The sequence below is a fragment of the Leucoraja erinacea genome, unplaced genomic scaffold, assembly GCF_028641065.1.
Source record: "Leucoraja erinacea ecotype New England unplaced genomic scaffold, Leri_hhj_1 Leri_309S, whole genome shotgun sequence".
In the NCBI taxonomy this organism is placed as follows: Eukaryota; Metazoa; Chordata; class Chondrichthyes; order Rajiformes; family Rajidae; genus Leucoraja; species Leucoraja erinaceus.
In genome coordinates this window covers 133,433-149,641 of record NW_026576210.1, presented here as the reverse complement: position 1 = coordinate 149,641, position 16,209 = coordinate 133,433, and the positions used below count along the sequence as shown (strand labels likewise).

General features: G+C 44.6%; 1 protein-coding gene across 1 annotated transcript; it reads left to right on the top strand.

The window, feature by feature from the left end:
- Positions 1-417: 417 nt before the first annotated feature.
- On the top strand, positions 418-13,197 carry LOC129693479 (proteasome subunit beta type-1-like). The gene is given in 4 exon segments (XM_055630291.1): positions 418-742; positions 7,380-7,486; positions 12,998-13,133; positions 13,136-13,197. Coding segments are annotated over 4 exon segments (600 nt in total). The 5' UTR covers positions 418-432; the 3' UTR covers positions 13,183-13,197.
- Positions 13,198-16,209: the final 3,012 nt, after the last annotated feature.

The window sequence follows — 16,209 nt, the reverse complement described above, 5'->3', positions numbered from 1 at the left end:
CAAACACCTCAACCTACCTGGTCACTCAAGTTGTCAAAATAGTAGTAGCTGTGCTGTAAACGCAAAGATCTTTGAAACAGGATTGATTCCTACAACATTTAGATTCAGATTCAACTTTAATTGTCATTGTCGGTGAACAGTACAGAGACAACGAAATGCAGTTAGCATCTCCGTGGAAGAGCAGCATAGAATATGATTTCAATAAATAAATCTATTTACATGTATACAGACATAGTGTTTTTCCTGTGGGAGGAGTGTCGGGGAGGGGGGGTTGTGATTGGCAGTCACCGAGGTACATTGTTGAGTAGTGTGACAGCCGCAGGGAAGAAACTGTTCCTGGACCTACTGGTCCGGCAATGGAGAGACCTGTAGCGCCTCCTGGATGCTAGGAGGGTAATCAGTCCATGGTTGGGGTGAGAGCAGTCCTTGGCGATGCTGAGCGCCCTCCGCAGACAACGCTTGCTTTCGACAGACTCAATGGAGGGGAGCGAGCGAGGAACCGGTGATTCGTTGGGCAATTTAAAGATGGGTACTGGAAATCTACCATATAATTTCTGTTTTCAGCCCCAAAGTTTTTGTATATTGGTTACTTTCTATGTTCTTGATTTTCAGGTGTATAAACATTCAAATAATAAGACAATGACAAGTGGAGCAATAGCAGCAATGCTTTCCACCATTCTGTACTCTCAAAGGTTTTTTCCTTACTATGTTTACAATATCATCGATGGCCTTGATGAAGAAGGTGAGCTTTCAACAGTAGTTGTACTGTAACGTCCATTTACTTTCTCGTCATCCAGGCATTTCACATGGTAACATGGTGCCCTGCTCCAATGCAGTACATACTTTGGCTGTGCATTAACTTCTTAAGCCCTCAACTACTTGTTCTCCTGAGTATCTTCCTCCTTTTGGACACTTCTCAAGCTTAACAACTACTCTAATCCTCAGTAAGTAAAACATCAAAAATTGCAGACAGAGTAAATATGAAGGGAATACAGAAAATACTGGAAATACTTGGGTCAGGAAGCATCTGTGGAAAGAGAAGTGCTAATGTTTCTGGGTCTGGACCTTTCCTTTGCACTGGGAAAGGGAGAAAACATGTTAGTTTTGGGTAGCAGAGAATGAGGGGAAAATGAGTAGAACGAAGGGAATATCTCTGAAAGGGTGAGACTAGGTGATCTAATGTGGCAGTTGTTCGGTTTAGGCTTTTTGTTTGTGCAATGTATTGCTTACTGGTGAGGCTGTGGCACATTGCCAGTAGGCCAGACTTTACATAAAGGACAGAGGAAAACCTGAGCAAAACGGTGATGTGCAGAAATTGCCAGTCTAGATACAGGCAGAAAGAATTAGTTACGGCTAGTTGGAGTATTTGATGTTGAGTCCAGCTATTTGAGCAGGCTATGAGGGCGGGGTAGTGAATTAATGTGACGGTCAATTGGATGGTGTGCATATCCCCATGACCTCAAGAAGAGTAAAGGTTGGACACTAAATATTGGCTTTGCCAACAATGGTCAGATCTCATCAGGGAATGTAACTGCAGCTGACATAAGCATTTGACTAGCAAGAGGTTCGTCAATGGCTGGGCCCTTTGTTTACTGTTTTAGTTCGTAGTCAGTAACATTAACTTATTTATTTAGATTATTGACATTTTAGCAAAGTTTAAGATCTAAGGGAAATGTTTGGTAGCTGAACAAGCCACAAAATGCAGTGTGTAATAGACAATAGACAAGAGGTGCAGGAGTAGGCCTTTCGAGCCAGCACTGCCATTCAATGTGATCATGGTTGATCATCCCAAATCAGTGCCCCGTTCCTGCCTTCACCCCCTATCCCCTGACTCTGCTTTCTTTAAGAGCCCTATCTAGCTCTCTCTCGAAAGTATCTAGAGAACCGGCTTCCACCGCCCTCTGAGGCAGAGAATTCCACAGACTCGCAACTCTCTGTGTGAAAAAGTGTCTCCTCATCTCCGTTCTAAATAGCTTACCCCTTATTCTTAAACTGTGGCCCCTGGTTCTGGACTCCCCGAACATCAGGAACATGTTTCCTGCCTCTAGTGTGTCCAAACCCTTAATAATCTTATATGTTTCAATAAGATTCCCTCTCATCCTTCTAAACTCCAGAGTATACAAGCCCATCTGGTCCATTCTCTCAGCATATGACAGTCCTGCCATCTGGGAAATAACTTTGTAAACCTATGCTGCATTCCCTCAATATGAATAGAAAGGGTGAAGTTTCTGGTATAAACCTATAATGTATATGTCCAACCTCTATGTTGTGTTATTTGCACTGCTAACTTTGCCTCACTGGGTCATGCTAGCCATTTGGTACTGACAATACAATCCAGGCTTCAGACCTTGGAACATTTCACTGCTATGTTGCTTTTTGTGTGCATTAAATTGAGGCCTTATTTGTTGCCTCTCATAAGAACCCATCAGTCAGCAGACATGGATGAATTTATTTGGATATTACTTTGAGAACACTGTTTATTAACTTGAAACTAGAATTCAATTTGAACTTTTCATTTGTATTGGAATGTTTTAGGAAGCCAGGTCAAGTAACAATTTGATAGTAAGATTAAACGAGTACTTACCAGTACGAAGTTTGATCTGTATTTTATGAGGAGTTACGGTGAGGGATTAAGTGAAGACCCCAGCTCCAGTGCGCATGCGGCATACTTCGAAGCAGCGGTGTGAAATCACAGAATAGACACAATATTTGAAGTAAGATAGTAAAGATCACGAGACATCAGTTTATTAGCTTGATCTTGATATATAATGAGGGTGGGAGCGGCGGGCACTTAATCCCTCACCGTAACTCCTCATAAAATACAGATCAAACTTCGTACTGGTAAGTACTCGTTTAATCTTACTATTTTACTTCGGAGTCACGTGAGTGATTCCGTGAAGACTTCAAAGGTCTGTGATTTCAAACCGTGTAACAGTTTTTATTTCACTCACTGCCGAAGTTTATGAGGGAGGAAGTGTTATCGTAATCAACCAGTGGATCTGCTTTCAAAAGAAACAGAAAGGTATTTGTTAACAATAACAACATAACAGAGCTCCTCTGAGCTTAAATTAATATTGCAGTTTGTAATATTCTCCTGCAATTAAATCAGGTTTATCAACGGTTTATAATAAAAAATGTTCTGAACGCGGTTCCCTTGACCATTCTGCTGTATTGAAAATGTGGTCAACCGGGATGTCCATTCGTTCAGCCGCTGATACCAATGCTGCCCTAGTGGAATGGGATTAAATGTATTATTATCTATTCCGGCAGCTTTCAGTACCTGTTTGAGCCACCTTGGAGTGGTTTGGCTCGTACCCCGTTTTGGGTTACTGTGGTTGACCCATAGGCTTTCCTCTCCCTCTAAGATAGTGGGTTGTGTCTATATATAGTAGTAGATGGGTCACCACACTCAACCTGGACTCTGGTGGGTAGGCCCGGAATCCCACCAGTGAATCGGGCGTTCCTGGTCCATATAGCCATATAACGACTACAGCACGGAAAAACACAGGCGATCTCGACCCTGCTAGTTCGTGCCGAATCCATATACCTGCGAGTTAGATTTTACCATACCTAAATATGAACTTGATGCGTCTGGGGTAATCACCATGTATCCAGTCTAGTTTATGGAGTGACCGGACTCTTTGAGCGTGTACGAGAGCCATAAGCATGAGCCTTTTTTTAAACATAGATTAAGCAAGCTGAGGGATCTGGCTGGTGCCATTCTCTGAGGTATGTCAATATCACACCAATATCCCATACATGGGTATATACCTGGGTGTTTGGGACTTATACTATAGTTGCCCTTCATAAGTTTACCTTCAGTGGATGGGATCCCATGCTCTGCTGACATGCGGTTTTAGATAAGCGGATAAGGCGCTCCATGCTGTATTTACGGCACTGTAACTCACCTTTTAGTCATGGTGTAGATGTTCCAGGAACTCCAATACATCAGTGGTTGAATAGTTCGTTGTCCCTGCGTCGTGGCAGTATTTTACCCATGTTAGCTTTTAGTGACTGTTCGCAGGGATGCCGACATGGTGGTAATGGTTCCTTTGGATAATCCCAGTCCCTGGTAAGGTCTATTCAAAACCTGCACCCAGGAGTTTGATGTTTCCCTGGCATGGGTGGATTATGCCTGATACTGGGTTGAGTCAGCAACCATGGTCCACTAGGGAAATCCATAGGTGACTCGCCCACCGTGTCGTGATGAACTGGGAACCATGGCTGTAGGCCGGTCGGGCACGTTCAATATCTCGGAGACAGATCCCATCTGTATTGCGAAGTGCCCGACTGATGAGGCAGAAGGGAGGAAGGCAAAGCAGAAATTCCCCCTTCCAGCGTATAGGCATCTATCGCTGCTGCCTCTAATCTGGTTCCTAAGTCACATACATGGGTTACTGGTGATTCCGTCTTGTGCAACCAAATTGATATCTGGCTTTCAAACTGCTTAATAAATTTAGCAGATATTTTGGGTTATGACATCTATTCAATGTAATCATAAATTGTACCCCGTGACATGGTGTCTCCCACTGTGTTCTAGCTTCCTAGGACATAGGCAGCTGATAGTTAAAATGTCTTTTGACACACCATTGCCAGATTTGTTTGACCAATTTGTTGCACAATAATGATTATTATGCTCCCCATATGGTTGATATAAGCCACCACCATAGTATTATCAATCCGTAACCACATATGTACGTGCTGCATTTGAAATGCATATGCTTTTTAGCCCAATAGGCGATCACCAATCCCAAGAAGTTGATGCCCGGTATGTGTAGTAACGATGTTTGTGACTTGGTCCATCTGTTACCTGTGCTGGATATGGAGTTTAGTTGCTCCCCAGCCTAAAGTACTGGCATTGGTTTTTAAAATAACCAAGTTGGGATTGGTGATGATAATAGGGCCGAAAACTATGCCAAATATATGTCTGCCCACCACCTTAATTGTGATATAGCTTCAGTGGGTACAGTCATGATTTGATTATAGTGACCCAAGTGTCTTGGCAAAGTAACAGTCATATGAACGGAATTGTTATTGAAGCCCAGATAATCCTTGGTAGTAACGCTTCAATTCTGGTTTATCTGGGCGTGGGATGAACCTCAGCTTTAGGGAGCTGTTTCGTAGCTAGAACTGCTCCACAGCTAATTCCTTTGTTTCCCCTAATATGAGGATATCATCCAATATGTGCCATGATTATGCTTGTTTTCTTAATATTTTCATGGCCATTTTTAATAGTTTAGGGCGGAGGTTTAGACCATATGAAATGCTATATGCTCCCATGGTTGCCCTAACCGGGATATCCATGATCCAGGTAAATATATTTAGGTATCTATAATGATCCTAGTGTATGGTATAAGATAGTTAGCATCTCCCATATCAATGCTCCCCATAGGTATCCTAGGGAGATCAGATGTCTGGCAGTGACAAAACTCCACCTCCATCTTAAAGTGGATATACTCAACAGGTTTATTTAGTGATATTAGATCAATGATGATGCTACATTCATCATCTTTTATAGTTTTGGTGAATATATTCGATACAAATTCCAATCCGTTTAGTAATGTGCCTGTTTAGTTCAGCTTACCTTCTCACTTCTCTTTTCTTAGAGGGAGAAACAGCCCTTTGGGCGCATTGCTGAACTGGCAGTAAAATGCCCAATTTGAATTCGTTTTTATCCTCTAATGCTGTTGAGTATATTTTGGTTATTTGTGACAGCATCCCATGCTTAGCCCACTCCCCATGCAGTTTAGTAGAACACCCTTGTTTTAGTGTAAACTGGGAGGAACCAGACTACCTACCTCCATGCTTGTTGTTTTTCATGAAGGCGTAGTTTGCTGGTATGCTGGTGCTGTCGGTGGGGCGGCACATCTTCCCACGGCTCCGCTCTGGGCCCCGTCTAAAAAGAACTATGGGGGATCTGCAGCGGTCACCAGGCTTTCACCAGTCCTTGTTTGATATTGCTGGTGGATGCCGAGGGGTGCTGCCAGCTGGGTGTTGGATGTGATGTCCTGCTCGTCCCATAGCCTGCTCCCTCTTCCCCGCAGCAGCGGTTTGCATAGCCCCATATATTCGGGGTTGCGGGCAGGTCTATATGCACCATCGTTCAGTCGAGTATCCCAAATATGGGAACATCTTAGGCGTCAGCACCAAAGGCGAGCAAAGGTGGTAACATCTTGACCTTCTGTAGAATTCGCTGCTTGTCTGTGAGTCTACGAGACCCAGCTGCCTGCGGATTTGCCTCTGGAAAGGCCTGTTCCTGCAGGGCTTTTGTTGGGAAGATGGTCGCGTGGAGGAGCCATGTAGTGGCCCACGACACCCAGTGGCTCTTCCTGATCCTGCTCCCCTGGCATACTGCTGTTCTCGTCCGCCTGCCCAGCGCTTAAGCCAGCCCAGCCCTGGCCTCCTTAGCCCTTAAAAAAGGAGCATAAAGGATGCGATAAATGGGAGGAGGCAAAGCACTCCACTCCCCTGTTGCATCAATCCCTCGACAAGGGAGATGGCTAGTGCAATAGCACTGGGGTAGGAGTCAGCTCCCTTGGCATTCAGCCAGTGCCCCTTTACACCGGCGGCACAGGGAGCAGCTCGGTGTCGAGTGAGCGGGAGCATTGAAATAGCTCCACTGCTACCGGTGGCTGCCTCCCAGATAAGGACCCTCGTGTGGAGTTGGGCAGGCAGTCCTTCTCCTGGAGGTGAACTTCATGACCTCCTCTGGCTTGGGGAGACAGACATACTCATTTTTGCTGTCTCCAACCTGTTCCAGCTTGGAGGAAGATGGCTCCTGTAGAACCTGTAAATTGGTAAGATTTCCCCTTACCTGTATGTAGAGGCTGCCTGCCGTTTTCCAGGCGGCGTTGTGGCGGTTCCCGGGCGGTGATTCTCCTGGTCAGGAGTCTGCAGGGCTGCCGGTCGGGTTTTTTAAAATTTCCCGCCGGTCCGCGGCTGTACGGAACAGCTGTTCAGCGGACCGGCATAGCGCAGCTCCTAGCAGCGGTCCGCAGCGTTAGCGGTCCGGGTGGCACCTTTGGTCCGCAGCGTTAGCGGTCCGGGTGGCACCTTTTCCCCGTCACTGTCGGCCCCACGCTGGAGTCGAAACGGGGCCCGCTCACCATGCCTCACTTTGCTCCCGCTGGAGCAAAAACCACAAGGCCCGATTAAGGTAAGTACTTACCTCTCGTCCTTGGATGCGGGAGCTAGCCCGACTCCCGCTGGCTGCCGCGTTCTGCACGCTGTGCGATAATGCCGCATGCGCACTGGAGCTGGGGTCTTCACGGAATCACTCACGTGACTCCGAAGTAAAATCAAATATAAAAGCACTTGCCAGTGCACTGAAAATAAAGGTAAAGCAGATGGTAATCATGTGTTGTATTCTTTTAATGCAGGGAAGGGTGAGGTTTACAGCTTTGATCCTGTGGTATGCTATCAGCGAGATGCTTACAAAGCTGGCGGCTCGGCCAGTGCCATGCTGCAGCCGCTTCTAGACAACCAGGTAATACCTTTTTCACACTCGTTGTCTCTAACAACATTCGTAAAGAATAGAATGGGAGTGTGTCTGGGATGTGTGAGCCAGTCTGCAGTCTTGATTAATGGAATAGTGATTTGTCAATCTATAATGAAAGGGCATGAAAATAGAAAGATTAAACGAGAACTTACCGTTTGAAGTTTGATCTTTATTTTATGAAAAGTTGGAGTGAGAGACTACGTGAAGAACTCGCCAGCCCGTATGTGCATCAATCTTCAGAGCCACTGTATGAAACCACAGTCCACTTGAACCAGATTCAAGCTACAGAAAGCTTAATAACCCTTGACATACCAAATTAAATTTATGAAATTCAGGGTTGGGAGTGGAGGGCACATAGTCTCTCACTCCAACTTCTCATAAAATAAAGATCATGTTTCAAACGGTAAGTTCTCGTTTAATCTTTCTATTTTAGTTCCAAGTTTTGTGATGAGACTACCTGAAACTTTTGAAGCTGTGGTTTCATGCAGTAAACCAATCTGTATGTGAACACACTACACGGATAAACCTTAAATGGTAGAAAATAATTGGCCATTAACAAATTATGCTAACTTTGCATACATGTACATTGCCCTTAACTGGACCACAGTCCCATTAGCCTTGGAGTTGCAGACAAACAGCTCATGTAACACTGTCCAGAATTCTATCTGTAATCGTCCAGATCTGTTAAGCGGTTTATTATAAACTTCCAAAAGTGCATTCATCTGACCCTCCTGCTGTTGCAAGAATGCAATCCAGAGGAACATCCATTCAATTGGCTGCCGACGTGCCAGCAGCCCTGGTAGAGTGTGACTTGAAAATATTTTGTGTTCACTCCCGCTTTCAACAGCGTATATTCTATCCATCTTGAAATAATTTGCACCAACACTCTCTTGTGAGACTTTTTTTATAACTATGAAGAAAGCTTTTCCTTCATCTCTTAGTAACCTCACTGCACTTTTTCACATAATTAACACCCACAATCTCCGATCTGGTGGGTATGTTGCCACCTCCAACTTGTACCCAACCGTGCCTGCTCTGCTTTATGAATTCGTTCCCATAATGACGATATGACCGAGTTATCCAGATGGAGATTGTGTAAAGACTGAGCTCTTCTTGCTGAAATAAGTGGCATAAGCATGACTAACTTATGAGTAGCTGCTCCAACATTAGGGATGCAGCTGGTGCCAATTTGTGTAAAATATGTAATGCTGATTACGCATTTCACCCAACTTGATATCTAGGCTTTAGATGGTTCATATTTAAGACACCTTCCATAAACATCAGTGGGTGAGAGCCAATCGTTTTTTGTCCCACTCCAAGCACTAGATACGATGATAAGGCACTGCAAGCAGTGTTCATTGCACAATAACTTAGTCGCTTCTCATAAAACCAAACTGACAGAAACCCCCAAACCCCAAACCTCTGCTACTTCTGCTTTAAAGTAGCTCACATGTGTCTCTTCACAAAACTTTCCCCCTGTTTTATGTAGGTAGCATACTGCTTTTGTGTGCCATCTTGCCAAGCTGCAGTGATCACACCAACTGTCCTGGATAGTCCTATAAGCCCGAAGGGTCTCTTCAAATCCTGCAAATTAATAAATCAATACAATCATGCAGTGGATGCGGTGCACGAGTGATACGTTGAACTAACCACTGTTTGTGTCTGTGAGCAAATATAGGAGCTTCTTTCAGCAGACCTTTTTACAATGGAAACCATAGTTGAGTAGGCCAATTTGGCACTACTATAATTCATGTTGCGTCGTCTTGAATTATCTTTTGGAGGCATCTTCCGATAAGGCAGAATGAGGAATTTCTTGTCCTGGTGTCTGCTTTAATTTTGTACCTACATGGCAGATGTACAGCTGCCACCCATATTTTCCTCTTGTATACCGCGCCCAAATAGACTTTGCTAGTGCATCACATCTTGAGACTTACAGCTCCCATATGGTTAACATGCACTGCTGCTGTTGTATTGTCCTGATGTAGTCTAATTTGCATATCATGGTCATTCCCACTATATGTTCTCAATGTCTGGAATGCCGTTAGCATTTCCAAATAGTTGATGCTATATTTTATGGCCATGTCTCAAGTCCGCTTCATTCCACCTGCCACCACAACTAGTATAGATGTCAGTTACACCCCAGCTGTGTGTACCTTGTGTGTGCTCAATCCCCCACTGGTATTTGGATATCGACTGTCATCAGCCTCATACATCTATCAAAATGTCCCATATTCAATTTTAGGGCAAGAACCTTCTCACGATCCAGGCCTCTAAAATGCATGGCCCCATAGCTGGGAAGGCAGCTACCAGCTTGCCTATCACCCTCGCAACCTGTCGTATTGTAGACTTCTTATTCTTAAGTAAGCCTATAAATGCATCTCCAAAATTCTGTTTCTTATCTGTAGGTAGGGTCACAGACTATCTGAAGAGTTTATGCCAAAAGCTTGGATATGCGATAGTTTTTGCTTTCCTGGATGAATAACAAATCCTAGATCTTCTAGGAATGTCTAGGTTGCTAAAACAGCTACCTTTGTGTCATATATCATCTTTCCCATGATGAGCGGGGCAACTATTTCCTGTCACTCTCGTATTGGTACCGGAAAGAATGCATCTTTGAGATAGATTGAGACCATAAAGCAATCCTCAATTAACAGTTTTACTGAATGAAAAATCCATTCTAAAAGGGTTATATTCCAAGCCCATGTTCAGACTAGCCAAATCAAGAATGATTCGGTATATTCCATCTTCCTTAGACTTTGTGAAGATGTTGGAAATATATTCATCTTGTTCATGAGCAATCTCCTCAATCGTATCCTTTTTTTGTGATTTCACTACCTCTACTTGGATAGCTATATATTCCTCTTTAGACCAATTGCAAAGGAATTTGGGCTTTTCTTGCCGTGGAGGAAACCGATCAGGCAGAAAGTCAGATTTATAACCATTTATGGCTAGTTAAATGAAAGGGCCAATGGTTATCTTTTCCCACTTACTTTTGAAAAGCCTCAATATACCTCCAACTTCCGTACATTTCATGCAGCTGTAGGAATAATACTCACCTCAACAGGATTAGGTGGTTGATTGACAGCATCTGCTGACACTAATTTTTGTTCTGTCCCTTTCCTCTGGCTCTGACATCGTGGCCTGAGACTGAGTGTGTGGCACACGCTGTATCCATGGTGAGCGCTGTGAACCTGCACCTAAAAATGGCCTCTGGCTCTGTCTTAGTTGTGTAGGCCTGGTGCTCAAACCAGCCTCAATACAGCGGTTTCAGCCACAAACTTGGTGGGGGTGATATCCTATCACAGCAGTGCTAAGGTGTCTTGCTGCACTTCAGAACGTTGTGTTCCATCCACCGACCTCGCCAACACCGAAATCCCTCTAGTGAGAGGTCTTCGAACTCTCTGAGGCTTTAAATCTTAAGATTTCATTTAGCCAATCAGAATGTCAGAGATAGTGATGTTAACCTTCGGTACATCACGCGTCTGGCAGCTATCATGATTAACATACTTTCCAGCATTGTCCAGCATGTTCTCCTTCAGCTGGTATGAAGTCAAGTATATAATGCTACTCCATTGCCAGAGTGATAGACCTCTGACCGACATACACTACAAACCCACTGACTCACATGGCTATCTGGACTACACGTCTTCCCACCCTGCCACCTGTAAGGACTCCATCCCCTACTCCCAATTCCTCTGCCTACGCCGCATCTGCTCCCAGGATGAGACGTTCCACACCAGGGCATCGGAAATGTCCTCGCTCTTCAGGGAACGGGGATTCCCCTCCTCCACCATAGATGAGGCTCGCACCAGGGTCTCTTCCATACCCCGCAACACTGCTCTCTCTCCCCATACCCGCACTCGCAACAAGGTGCGACAAAGGTTCACCTGTATCTCCTCCAACCTCATCTACTGCATCCGCTGCTCTAGATGCCAGCTGATTAACATCGGTGAGACTAAGCGGAGATTGGGCGATTGTTTCGCCGAACATCTCCGCTCAGTCCACAAGAACCTACCTGAATTCCCGGTGGCTCAGCACTTCAACTCCCCCCTCCCATTCCCAATCTGAACTCTCTGTCCTGGGTCTCCTCCATTGCCAGAGCGAGCAACACCGGAAATTGGAGGAACTATTCCACCTGGGTAGCCTGCGTCTGGGGGGCATGAACATTGAATTCTCCCAATTTTGCTAGCCCTTGCTATCTCCTCCCCTTCCTTAACCCTCGAGCTGTCTCCTCCCATCGCCCCCCCCCCCCCCCCCCCCCCCCGCCCTCTGGCTCCTCCTCCTCCCTTTTTCCTTGGTTCACCTATCCGTAAAGGAATGGCGAATTTTGATCTCGAGTGCTGGCAGCTCTTTTTTAGTCGAGAGCTGAAAGGTATTATCCATTTGTTCAGGGAATCCTCAAACTCCCAGCCTCTAAGCGGGAGATATCCTCAGATATCTAAATTGAACTGCCTGTAGCAGTGCAGTACACCTCCCCATCACCAGCATCTCACTAAGTTATCCCCACTCTTATGAGTCGACTGTTAACATCAACCTTGGATGTTCATGCAGTGCCTCCCTGGCCAGTATTGCCCTTTTGGACAGCCAATTGCGACTTGGTCTTCCCCGTGGCCGGGGTCGTCAAGCTGTTCCTTTTCGAAGCTTTCGCGGAGGTTGCTGTGCAAGTCACCCTGCCAGCGTCTCCAAGCCTGGAATCGACAAGCTGCTCCTTTTTGGAGCTTTCGCAGAGGTTGCTGTGCAGGCCACCCTGCCAGCGTCTCCGAGCCCGGGGTCGTTAAGCTGCTCCTTTTCGGAGCATTTGCAGAGGTTGTTGTGCAGACCCTACCTGCCTGCATCTCCGAGCCTAGGTCGACAAGCTGCTCCTTTTTGGGGCTTTCGTGGAGGTTACTTGTGCAGGCCGCGCTTGTTCACGTCTCTGAGCCTGGTTCGACAAGTTGCTCCCTTTCTGAGCTATTAGCGTAGGTTGCTGTGCAGGTCGCGTCTGCCAGCTACTCTGAGACCGGGGTGGGCCACCTGCTCCCATTTAGCAGTGGTTGCTGTGCAGGCCGTGCCTGTCAGCATCTCCAAGCCCGCTGTTAGCATCTCTGAGCTCGATAGCAACCTCTTTCGTTGCCATCATTCCCCGCTGAATTTTCAGCGGCACATCTCTTCTTGTTTCTTGGTTTGGCCATTTTTGGAAATCAAACCCGCGTTGAAACAAGAACCGTTCCTGCAAAAAAAACCTTACCTTCACAGTTAAATCTCTGATGAAGCATTTCCGAATTTATTCATATCTCGCGCAATGTGACAACGTATTAATGCGCTGGCGGGTTCTTCACGTAGTCTCGTCACAAGACTTCAAAATAAACCAATTTTCCATTAAGTTTTTTTTTTCCTTTTATCTTTTTTTTTTTCTTTAAATTAAATCTTGCATGTACTGTTGTTAATGAATTTAAAACTACTGGTTAAACATGATGAATGTTTGGAAGTAGCACTAATTTTCTGCATTTTCTTTACCAGATTGGTTTCAAGAACATGGAGTCGGTAGAACATCTTCCCCTCACGCTAGAAAAAGCAACACAGCTAATTAAAGATGTTTTCATCTCTGCAGCTGAGAGAGACGTTTATACTGGTGACTGTCTAAAGATCTGCTTCATACAAAAGACGGAATCAGAGAGAAGTCGCTGCCTCTTCGGAAGGATTAACACCAACAAAGAATAAATCAGGGAAGGTAGTACATCCATGGATAACAAGGGAAATCAGGGATCGTATCAAAGCGAAGGATGATGCGTACAAATTAGCCAGAAAAAGCAGCATACCGGAGGATTGGGAGAAATTCAAAGAACAGCAGAGGAGGACAAAGGGCTTAATTAGGAAAGGAAAAATAGATTATGAAAGAAAACTGGCAGGGAACATAAAAACTGACTGCAAAAGTTTTTATAGATATGTGAAAAGAAAGAGATTAGTTAAAACAAATGTAGGTCCCTTGCAGTCAGAAACAGGTGAGTTGATCATGGGGAACAAGGATATGGTGGACCAATTGAATAACTACTTTGGTTCCGTCTTCACTAAGGAAGACATAAATAATTTGCCGGAAATAGCAGGGGACCGCGGGTCAAAGGAGTTGGAGGAATTGAGTGAAATCCAGGTTAGCCGGGAAGTGGTGTTGGGTAAATTGAATGGATTAAAGGCCGATAAATCCCCAGGGCCAGATAGGCTGCATCCCAGAGTACTTAAGGAAATAGCTCCAGAAATAGTGGATGCATTAGTAATAATCTTTCAAAACTCTTTAGATTCTGGAGTAGTTCCTGAAGATTGGTGGGTAGAAAACGTAACCCCACTTTTTAAGAAGGGAGGGAGAGAGAAAATGGGGAATTACACACCAGTTAGTCTAACATCGGTAGTGGGGAAACTGCTAGAGTCAGTTATTAAAGATGGGATAGCAGCACATTTGGAAAGTGGTGAAATCATTGGACAAAGTCAGCATGGATTTACGAAAGGTAAATCATGTCTGACGAATCTTATAGAATTTTTCGAGGATGTAACTGGTAGCGTGGATAGGGGAGAACCAGTGGATGTGGTGTATCTGGACTTCCAGAAGGCTTTCGACAAGGTCCCACATAAGAGATTAGTATACAAACTTAAAGCACAAGGCATTGGGGGTTCAGTATTGATGTGGATAGAGAACTGGCTGGCAAACATGAAGCAAAGAGTAGGAGTAAACGGGTCCTTTTCACAATGGCAGGCAGTGACTAGTGGGGTACCCCAAGGCTCAGTACTGGGACCCCAGCTATTTACAATATATATTAATGATCTGGATGAGGGAATTGAAGGCAATATCTCCAAGTTTGCGGATGACACTAAGCTGGGGGGCAGTGTTAGCTGTGAGGAGGTGAGACCACACCTGGAGTATTGCGTACAGTTTTGGTCTCCAAATCTGAGGAAGGACATTATTGCCATAGAGGGACTGCAGAGACGGTTCACCAGACTGATTCCTGCGATGTCAGGACTGTCTTATGAAGAAAGACTGGATAGACTTGGTTTATACTCTCTAGAATTTAGAAGATTGAGAGGGGATCTTATAGAAACTTACAAAATTCTTAAGGGGTTGGATAGGCTAGATGCAGGAAGATTGTTCCCGATGTTAGGGAAGTCCAAGACAAGGGGTCACAGCATAAGGATAAGGGGGAAATCCTTTAAAACCGAGATGAGAAGAACTTTTTTCACACAGAGAGCGGTGAATCTCTGGAACTCTCTGCCACAGAGGGTAGTTGAGGCCAGTTCATTGGCTATATTTAAGAGGGAGTTAGATGTGGTCCTTGTGGCTAAGGGGATCAGGGGGTATGGAGAGAAGGCAGGTACGGGATACTGAGTTGGATGATCAGCCATGATCATATTGAATGGCGGTGCAGGCTCGAAGGGCCGAATGGCCTACTCCTGCACCTAATTTCTATGTTTCTATGTTTCTATGTTTCTAACAGCCCTGGCCATTCAGGATAGCATAGCTGATTTTAGTAATTCATGCCAATAATGCTTCTGAGTGTACCTGCATCTCATCATCCAGGCATTTATTTTCTATTCCTATTCCATTTCTGTCCTAATCGCAAATTATTAAAAGGAATTAGTGATAATTATACCATTCTGATGCACTTAATTGAACAATCACTGAGAACAAATCCAGGGAGAGATTAGTGCATTGGTTGACTAGAAGTTTAGAAACGGTATCCATTATGTTTTACAGTTGAATAAACTTCAATATTAGAGCCACAGAATAGCTACTTGGCCCAACATTTAATGGTGACAAGTGGAAGGAGGACTTTATGAAGAAAGAACTGTTTTGCACAGGTCCAAGGAGACAAGAAAACAATTCAAACATTGACTTATGTTTGATATAAATATAGTTGGGTGAAGGCCCTGTTCCTGTGCTGTACTGTTCTTACCTTCTCATTGCCTGAGAGTACAGAACTCAGTTCTAGCCCATGGATTATCTTGAAAGCGTAATGATAGAGAGTTGAATCCGTGACAACTATTGCTCTGCTCACAAGGATTAAACCAAATTATCTAACACCATGTCGGAGACCATAGAACAGTATGGAACAGGATCTTCAGCCCACATCTGAATTCAAGATCATGCCAAATTAAACACATTTCTTCTGCCTGCACATACTCCATATGCCTCCATAAACTGCATCAGTGCCTATCTAAAACTCATTTAAATGCCACAATTGCACCTGCTTCTATTTCACACTTGGCAGTGTGTTCCAGGCACCCAACCGTGTAAAATACTTGCCCTCCATATCTCTTTGAACTTGTCCCTGCTCACATTGAAGATATGCCCTGCCATTTCCACTGTGAGCAAAAATGATTCTGGCTTTATCCTATCAATGCTTGCAATTTTAGAAAGTATCATATCTTCCCTCATCCTACAGCACTCCAAGTTGGAAAACAATCTAAGTTGATATCCTCTAATTCATGCTGCATTCTGGTAAACTACTTTTGCACCCTCTCCAAAGCCTCCACATCCTTCATGTAATGGTGCTACCAGAATTGCACATTATATTTCAAATGTGGCTAACCAAAGTTTTATACACTTATATTCTTCTTATATTCAATGCCCCAACCGATGAAGGCATCATACAATATGTGTCCTTTATCATTCTAGCTGCATGTATTGCAACTTTCAGCAAGCTATGGACCCCGAAATCCCTTGTACTTCAATGCAAGGGCCCTGC